This window comes from Phragmites australis, chromosome 9 (assembly GCF_958298935.1).
Source record: "Phragmites australis chromosome 9, lpPhrAust1.1, whole genome shotgun sequence".
NCBI lineage: Eukaryota > Viridiplantae > Streptophyta > Magnoliopsida > Poales > Poaceae > Phragmites > Phragmites australis.
Window position 1 is genome coordinate 28,801,064 of NC_084929.1, and position 9,908 is coordinate 28,810,971.

At 45.6% G+C, this 9,908-nt stretch overlaps 1 protein-coding gene across 1 annotated transcript; it reads left to right on the forward strand.

The window, feature by feature from the left end:
* The first annotated feature begins 1,062 nt into the window (after positions 1 to 1,062).
* Positions 1,063 to 3,870, forward strand: LOC133929017 (laccase-12-like). Its single transcript, XM_062375595.1, has 5 exons — positions 1,063 to 1,260; positions 1,413 to 1,564; positions 1,829 to 2,202; positions 2,319 to 3,284; positions 3,382 to 3,870. Exons 1-5 carry the CDS (start codon positions 1,153 to 1,155, stop codon positions 3,510 to 3,512), a joined length of 1,731 nt encoding a protein of 576 aa, XP_062231579.1. The 5' UTR covers positions 1,063 to 1,152; the 3' UTR covers positions 3,513 to 3,870.
* Positions 3,871 to 9,908: the final 6,038 nt, after the last annotated feature.

A 9,908-nucleotide genomic window follows, 5' to 3' on the forward strand; every position in this document is an offset into this window, starting at 1 on the left:
ACATGTTATCCTTCTAGCATTCCTTGATACAAAATATTTAATTAGATCCTCATAAGAATCCTTCTTTATAATATCATTTTTAAGTGTTCTTGAGGCCAATTCAGTAAGCCTTTCGTGTGTCATCGTAGAACGCATGTAGGACTTTAATAGTTTTAATGTATATAATTTAAAAAGTACAAGTTGTGTGGACAACTTTTAATCTTGACCGGCCATCGTTTCTGATCGTATAGCTGAGATACAAAGTTGTTCCCCCTAAAATTAGGCTAATTGATTACGCTGATGGATTGCAAGATTGATTTCAAACATACCTTAGTCATGGATTTAACGTTTATATAACTCGTTTGTGCAATACTCAAGCCCCAACGGATATCACACACAACTTCACATATGACAATAAATTATATTCTTTATTGCTAATGTAATAGATTACTCATCTGATTTGATGATTAGACTACTAAGTATGCTACTTCAAAAAATTGAAGACCTTAATTATTTGGGGCCCTGTGCAAGCACATCTTGCACATGCCTCCCGTACGGGCCTGCCTACAGATATATCTATCCTCCCCCATATAGATATACTTCTTTCTTTCACACAGTTATAGCCTAATTTCAGCAGGGAAGAGAAGAGACAATTGTGCGTGTCAACTAAGGCATGAACGCGTGCATAATCTTAACTACCAAATATAAACAGCAGACGCCTAGGTTGACTTTATCCATACTCCAAAGCTACAGGGAGTGCTTGCATGGGCCATCTTTTCCAAACAAAAAAAAAAAGTGATGCTTGCAAGGGCTAGCCTGTACCTGTCTCGGCTTAGTACTTTAGCAGCTGCGACGTTGATGCGACCGTCGAGAGTTCACCAATCGGTCGATCGAGCAGCCGAACAGCAACGGAAAGGTACTAAACAGAACTAAAGACCAAGTGCAATCGTGAAGCATGGAGCATACCAGAATTGCCAAACGGAAACCATGCATGGTTCACCTGCATGCCTTGCATGGGCCCTACCTGACGAGAGTGCAGCCTATGCAGGCAGCTCGATCTGTTTTATATAGACACCCCCGGCGCCTCCTAGCATCACAACACAAGCAGAGCTGCATTTAGCAAAGGAGAGCCCAAGAAGAGAAGGGAGAGATCAGAAGAGAAAGGGAGGAACAATGGCGTTCTCCTCTTCTCACCCCTGCGCCTCTCTGCTCGCCGTCGCGGCAGCGATGCTGCTCGCATCCATGGGAGCTGAGGCCGAGACGAGGCACTACCAATTCGATGTAAGTACACGCGTGCATGCACGACTACAGCAGCAGCATGTTGCATGCACCCGAAGTCTCTTGACTAGCAAGTGAAATAATTGTGATAAAATATCGATAACACGTGCAAGTAACTAACTAAGGTCGTTGTGATGCAATGCAATTAATGGCAGGTGCAAATGACGAGCGTGACGCGACTGTGCAGCAGCAAGAGCATCGTGACGGTCAACGGGCAGTATCCGGGGCCGACGCTCTTCGCGCGGGAGGGCGACCACGTCGAGGTCAAGGTGGTCAACCACTCCCCCTACAACGTGAGCATCCACTGGTACGTGCCTGCTGGTCCGAACACGAAAATTTATTAGTGCATAGGGATGTATGATTTCTCAAGATGATTCATATGTGTTGAGATTTGTGTTTAAAAAGTAGATAAAAAATTATAAAGTATGTGAGAAAATCAACTGATAGATAAGTATTAGTAAAAAAAATAGATCATCGAGATAGACCGTGTAAAGTTATACGAAGTTGCATTTGAAAACTTACGTCCCGCCCGCGCCCGCTCGCGCATGCGTGTTTGGCTCCCTATGTGCAGGCACGGCGTGCGGCAGTTGTTCAGCGGGTGGGCGGACGGGCCGTCGTACATCACGCAGTGCCCGATCCAGCCGGGGCAGAGCTACGTGTACCGGTTCCAGATCATCGGGCAGCGCGGCACGCTGTGGTGGCACGCGCACATCTCCTGGCTCCGCGCCACCATGCACGGGCCCATCGTCATCCTGCCCCCGGCCAGCGTGCCGTACCCGTTCCCGGCGCCCTACGAGGAGGTGCCCGTCATGTTCGGCGAGTGGTGGAGGAACGACACCGAGGCGGTGATCGCGCAGGCGCTGCAGACCGGTGGCGGGCCCAACGTCTCCGACGCGTACACCATTAATGGACTCCCTGGCCCTCTCTACAACTGCTCGGCTCAAGGTTAATGATCAGTTTGTTACTACTTCGTCAGCGTTGCCCGTGCGTGTGTCTGCAGGACTGCAACGTTTGGTTAGCTTAATGTTCTGTAACAACTGAGCTGGTCGGTGTGCATGTAGACACGTTCAAGCTGAAGGTGAAGCCTGGGAAGACGTACATGCTCCGGCTCATCAACGCTGCACTCAATGACGAGCTCTTCTTCTCCATCGCTAACCACACGCTTACCGTCGTCGACGTAGACGCGGTCTACGTCAAACCCTTCACCGTCGACACCCTCGTCATCGCGCCGGGGCAGACCAGCAACGTGCTCCTCGCCACCAAGCCGTTGTACCCCGGCGCGAGCTACTACATGGAGGCGCGGCCGTACACCAACACGCAGGGCACCTTCGACAACACCACCGTCGCCGGCGTCCTCGAGTACGAGGATCCGTGCCCCTCCGGCTCCTCCTCCGCCAAGAACCACCCCGTCTTAGCGCCGACTCTCCCGCAGATCAACGACACCAACTTCGTGTCCAACTACACCGCGAAGCTCCGCAGCCTCGCGAGCGCCGAGTACCCGGCCGCCGTGCCGCAGCAGGTGGACCGCCGCTTCTTCTTCACCGTCGGGCTCGGCACGCACCCGTGCGCCGTCAATGGGACGTGCCAGGGCCCGAACGGGTCCCGGTTCGCGGCGTCCATCAACAACGTCTCTTTTGTTCTCCCCACAACGGCGCTGCTGCAGTCGCACTTCACCGGCAAATCCAAGGGCGTCTACGCCTCCAACTTCCCGGCCTTCCCGCTGATGCCGTTCAACTACACCGGCACGCCGCCGAACAACACCAACGTGATGAACGGGACCAAGGTGGTTGTGCTGCCGTTCGGCACCAACGTGGAGTTGGTGATGCAGGACACCGGCATCCTCGGTGCCGAGAGCCACCCGCTGCACCTGCACGGCTTCAACTTCTACGTCGTCGGGCAAGGTTTCGGCAACTTCGACCCGGCAAACGACCCGTCCAAGTTCAACCTCGTCGACCCTGTCGAGCGCAACACCGCCGGCGTGCCCGCCGGCGGCTGGGTCGCCATCCGCTTCCGTGCCGACAACCCAGGTCCGTACTAGCTACATTATTCCTAGCAATTCCATGCACGCCTGCATAGATACGCGTGCCATTCTTACTCTTTTTTATCTATGCCACTGGTGTGCAGGTGTGTGGTTCATGCATTGTCACCTGGAGGTGCACATGAGCTGGGGCCTGAAAATGGCATGGCTGGTGCTCGACGGCAGCCGATCTGACCAGAAGCTGCCGCCTCCGCCGCTGGATCTGCCGCAATGCTAGGCATAAGACTCAATATCAACGGTCCTAATTAATTGCTTCGCTTCACATGCATTGTCCGATCGGTTGCCGTTTTGGTATTGTACGTCAATCCTGATTGTTTCCTAGTGGTGTGTGGTTTTTTGGATTATTTGATTCCTCAGGCGACTGACCATGGCTGTCAGCTAGATGTGTGTTTGTATGGAGTTTACATATATTTCAGTGGCATTGTTGTGAGAGATTCGCTTCGGCAGAGCTTCACTGTTACGAGTGCATGCTTCTTGCTAGTATCTTGTAGCTCAAAGCTGACTGCTTTTTGTGTCTTGTATGTATCGCGTGCAATTTAATCTTGCACTTGTCACGGTAATTAATAAAGTGTAGATGTGAGTGATTTCTGTCAAGATGGTGTGTTGTCTAGATCATTTATCTTTATACAATTTTGATTTGTGCGTGCTGTTTCGAATAACGTATTAAAAAAATTATTTAATATTTTTCCACTGTCAACTTTCTTTTGATACATAACTTCACAGACAGGCCAACTTGTCATTGCAACAATGTAATAATGTACAAAGCCGTCACTATAAAAAAGGGTAAAAAACTGATTGTAAAAAAGGTTTGTCCAGTCGATTTTTGCTTAATTTTTGGAGGCTTTCCTTTTTGCTGATACAGGTAAGTAGTTTCGGTGTAGTAGTGTGTATGCATCCCCGATGCAGAGGCCGAAGGTTTCTTCCTTCAACTAATAGAAACTTCACAGACAGGTGAGTTCTTGCAGTAATATATGCATACTTGTACAATGCATGCTGGACAATGATCGACAATGGTTCTTGAAAAAAGAAAAGACAACAGGATTAAGAATCACAAGCGGTTCACAATTTCCTTATTGATATTTCAAACTCCCTTTTTCCGATTGAACATCTTAATTTATGTATGTGAGAAATGAATTTTTTGATGAAACTAGTATTGCTTAGTAATTAATTATGTAAGTTTAATTGTTGCAAACCACATGCACGAACCCACAATCGGTACTGTTGAGGGATTGGTACCATGTGGGCACTAGGCCTGATATGGGGAGCCCGGCCTGGTAAGCCTGACCAATGCACTGGGCCAGTCTCAAGTTTACCTTCTAAGCCCGCATATTTTTTCGGGCCAATCTTGGGCTTAAAAATAGGCCCAAAAATCAAAAAAACCTAGAAAAACCCGGAAAAGCAAGAGTCTGACCTGAAAAAATCGTTGTCGGCGCCGGGCTCGGGCCTAGAAGCCTGGCTCGGTGTCAGGCTCGGGCTTGTGGTTTGCCTGTCGGGCTTTTCAAAGCCCAGCCCAGCTCGGCCTTTGAACAGGTATAATGGGCACCCGTTAGTTGATTTTGACCACAATGGTCAATCCAAAAAACCGAAATAGTGAGGCTAACATCAAAGTAGGGATATTTTCTTTTATGCTCTGTAGGAGTTAGGCTCGAGAAGACATAGTGAAGCCCGGAGATGAGGCTCGGAGGACGAAGGAGCACGACAAGGCCCGAAGGACGAAGGGTGCAGTGAAGCCTCCAGGCCGAAGGGAGGCGGCGCGAGGACCTTCGGTGATATAGCGAAGGCTCACCTAAAAAGAAGTCCGCAAGTTAGCTAGAACTTAACCAGGAAATGGCTAGAGGGAGATCGTTAGTAGCCTCGATGGAGGGTCCAGTGCGGGTCCCCCAAGACACGTGTCGGGATTTGGTTGCTTAAGGCAATGTAGGTAGACAATGACCGTAATACTCCAGAGATATTCTAGAATATTCTCTAGTGTTAGAAGAAATATTCATGTAGATAAGGAGTAAAAATGTAATGACGACGGAAGTTGTTGAAGTGTGCCTATAAATACCTTGACTCACCTAATATAATAAAATGAAGGAACAATCTACACCAATAATTAGAAGTATTATTCACTATATTATGATCACAATTCCAACAATTACTTAGGCTGGTAGGGGTCAGCAAATCAGCGACGATTGATATTGATAATTTGATGTAAAAAAATATACAGACACCAAACCATCTACAATATCTGATGTTAGCAACCGTACAGCTCAATTAGTAACGGATATATAGCAGGCATATATAATCTGATTCAAGTAATAATGCTTAGATAGTACTCCATGTTAATTTGACCAAGTTTCATACATCTAGCCATTGTTTGGGGAGTTAAACGATCCTGACCCTTGGCATCGCGGTAGTTTTTTAAAAGCTAGCACTTTTTTCTACACGTTTCTAAATTTCAGGTGCCTGAAATTTAAGCCTGGCGATCAGGCGACAACGGCCGCCACATACGTCAAGGTTGGTGAAGTTTAGGATTCGGAGAGGAGGTTTCCGGCTTAGAGGGATGCCTGGGGAAGCAGGTTGGCCCGGCAGAGGAGGCAAGTGCGGGGGCAGAGTGGTGAGGCGGCGGGGACGCTGCTGGTTGCCGGTGGCGGAGGACGGCCGATGGACCAGTGCCGGCGGCAGGGGATGCAAGGTTGCGGCCTGGTGGAGCCGAGTTAGCATGGCGGTGGGTGGTGGGCTCAGATCCAGCGACGGGAGAGCCACCGAAGACGGCCGGAAGCAAGCGGGATGGGAGAGCGTTGGAGGAGGAAGATAGATGAGTACCGTCTGATCGCGAATCAATCATCGCCTGAGGAACATTCGATTTTCAGTCGCCACAAATATCAACAGCCTTTTTTCTACTCTCGGATGATATAGCACTTGGTTTGGAGCTTCAACGTACACCTGCGCAGAACAACAGCAGCAACTTCATTATTTTTCTTGAAGGGATTTATATTTACTTGATTCGGCCCATAGAAGTGCAATGCACATGTTCAATTTTTCTGTGCTGTACAAGGGGCAGATCCAACACTCGTAGCACTGGCTTTTATTTGTACGAGACTATGATTATCCTGTGTTAATCTTTGTCCATAAATACGTTTAGAATTTGGTCTCGCGTACATAAAACTACAAACACACACCTACCTGAATGTGTGTGTCTGTACATGAAACTGTAGACCAGTCCAATCGCTATGTATACACGTAGCAAAATGGCAATGCTCGGTTCAAGCATCGTTCTCAACGTTGGATCATGCATGCTTGGGAGGACGAAAAGGTAGCAGGGAGCGCGACGACTTGCCGACTTGCACACAGGTAACCAAACCAAATCGACACTGGCACACAAGACTTCTCACCCACTCCCATGCATCCACGAGACCCAGCTAGCAGCCAGGCCACAACACGCACGCATGCGTGCGTGACGCGCGTCGCACTTCATGCAGTAGCTCAGTGGGACACTAGCAACTCCTGCGTAAGAAAAGACCAGCCGTTTGTTGTCCGACAAGGACACTTTACTCTCTGCAGCTCGATCTGTAGCATTCCTAGCCTTGTTCCTTGACCACGCTTGCTCTTGCTCTCCAAGGATATGATCGATGCATGGTTGGTGCAAGTTAACTGACGGCTCAGGTGGCCTAGCTTGCAAAACCGTGGCTTGGAAACCCCTGTGACGACAGGACGTACGACAACACGTAAAATTAATAGTACTTTCTTGGCCGATGCACGCGACTGATGGTGAATTAGTTGACGTATATACCTATTTTGCGCCCACCTAGAGACTTACCGGTGACCAGAGGCGAAGCTATGACCAAAACAACGGTGATGCAACACTTCAAGCGACATATATCGAAGTAACGTATGGTAGATATAAGTCGGTTACTAGCAAAATTAACTAGAGTTTCATAGCACTACGTACCTTCACCCCCTGCTGGTGACTAGTGTTGTGGGTAATAGCTGAATGTAGGAGGAGGATGGAGACACCACTTGTACATGTGACTTGCATGTAGTATGTATAAGTATAACACTATATGATTTATATTGAGATTTATTGTTAACATGGAAATCTTTGAAGTGAATAGTGATACGAATCAGCTTCCAAATCTTTGAAGTTTTGAGCCCACAAATTAGGCTATTTGGAGTCGGGGAGCATGTGGAGGCTTTACACGCTTCAACAAGCAACAAAATGAACGTACCGTTGATTAATTTAAGCCATCGCAAAAAAAACTGATTATAAAAATCTAAATACAGTTGAATTTCGTATGGTTGAGTGACTAAGGTAATTCAACTTCATATGTATGATTGACATTGACTATGGTGTATCGATCTTTTCGTTGTTTATGCACTATGAAATATATACTATTTGCATAATACACTATTGCTCCTTGCTAGAACTTTTCTTGCTATTGTTGAGTATGTCTATATTTCAAGTGCTAGAAACCACTTATATATTTTCATCAATAAACACTAACCGCATCAACCTTATTTCTTGTGATTACAAGGATGATGCACGCACACGCACACCACCGCTCACAAGTACACCACACTCTCACACACTTGTGAGTTGCCCACTATCAGATGCTTACAAGTAAAACCATTAAAAATATTTGTATGTATGTAAATCATGTGAATTAGGATTATTAAATTTTGATGGGTGGAGTCGTACATACCCCTTGCCTCAACCACTCCACCTCAACTTATGATTAGTTGGATATTGATCCAAGACATAGGATAGTGAAAAATAAGTTGGTTTCAACCACTTCAAAAATAGCAAAACTATTGTTTGTTTGTACTAGCCACCCTGATCTTTTGGGTATTTATCACCCTTCGGTAGAATGAGATATATGGGTGCGTCTCATGTGTAAATGGCCTAAATATTGAAAAGTGTTCAAATTCACTATAAAACACATGTAGAAGTTTTTATAAAAAACTAAAAAAACCACGGCTATATGCGAGGTTATGATCTATATCCATACCAAATTTAAAGAACAACAAAAAAAAACAGGGTTGAATTTGTTCTTGAAATTTTGCATGGGTACAACTATAGCTAAGAATTTGTTCAGAATTTCTAAAAACTTCTACTTATGTTGAAGAGTTTATAAATTTTTTAATAGTTCGGTCTTTTTCACCTTAAATGATCCTGTGATATATACAGTATATGATCCATCTTGTATGTGATGTTTAGTGCCTTCATGCGTCTACCTACTCCCTCCGGTCACAAAGAGTATCATTTTAGGTTAGATGCAATCAATATGTTTTAACTTTAGCCATCAAATACCTCTTAAAATATTCTGATTGAACATTTGAAAACAATGATGGACCCAGCTCTAAATGTTAGGTGGGGGCGGAGACACACAGAGAACAAGCCATGGCACTGTTGCAGCTTGCCTTCTCGTTGACTGTCCTGGCCGAGGATAAGGAAGGATAGAGGTTACCACCGGCTGCTAATAGGGACAATCTGCCCCTGATTGAAAATAGTACCGTTAGATCTATCTTTAAAAGTAGTTTTATAATATTATAACTTTTGATATTTAACTATTTATTTATACTAATGATTAGCTGTCAAAGTATGTCGGTGTAAAAAACGACATTTTTTTTTAGTGGAGGGAGAATATAGAATCTAGTAGGCGATCAGAATACCAAAAGGCAAACGAACAATGTTGACTTGCGGTATGAATGCAGGCTGGACGAACCAATTTAATACTCCGAGCAAAGCTAGCAAATCAAACAGAGTCTAATGACGACCTGACTGTTGCGATACTCCAAAGTAAGATCATGTAGGTGAAGGTGATATTGCTAATCCCAGCAGCAAGCTCTCTGCCTCTTGAGTCGATCGACTAGATCTCGTGGCATGCATGCAGGCATGCATCAATCTCCTGATCACATACCAAACAGTAACAGTGACACTGTCCAGTGAGTTGCAAACGCACGCACCTGATGATTAAGCTAGTCAACTTGCGCAAACTAGGGAGTAAACGTAATCCATCAACTTGCCAAAACGAGAATCAGGGAGAGAAACACACTTCACTCACCAAAAGATCGATCGATCGATCTCTACAACTACAAGTGTTGCGTGGCTTGAAGCCGGGTACCATGCATGCATGGGCGTCTCTGCTCCGCCTTCCATTCTGCTGCTCGCCACGTCCATGGTCCTGATCTTCTCCGGCTCCGTGCAAGTCCGCGGCGCCACCAGGTGCTACACCTTCGACGTGAGTCTCCACTGACTCGCATTCGATCCGTTCATTTCCCCTTCTCTGATTTGCCGTATCTGACGCACGCAACGCTCTATGTTACTCCTTCCGATTTTAAATACTTAATGCTTTAATCAGATTTGGTTAAATTTTTAAAATTTTGATCATCAATAGCTTCCAAAATATTTAGTTTGAAAATATAAAAATCATACATGTACATTTATCTTAAAAAATACTTTCATAATATTATATTTTTATTAGATATTATAACTATATTTTAAAAGTTATTAACGATTAAAATTTTAAAAAATTGACCGGATCTTGATCAAAGCGTCAAGTATTTAAAATCGAAAGGAGTACTTACATATGCACGCTAGGTTTTTTAAATATTATTTTTTACGGAAACT

Coding starts and splice junctions, on each gene's coding strand:
- LOC133929017 (XM_062375595.1), top strand. CDS start 1,153: ATGGCGTTCTCCTCTTCTCACCCCTGCGCCTCTCTGCTCGCCGTCGCG. Junction 1,261..1,412: donor CGAGGCACTACCAATTCGAT/GTAAGTACACGC, acceptor AATTAATGGCAG/GTGCAAATGACGAGCGTGAC. Junction 1,565..1,828: donor TACAACGTGAGCATCCACTG/GTACGTGCCTGC, acceptor CCCTATGTGCAG/GCACGGCGTGCGGCAGTTGT.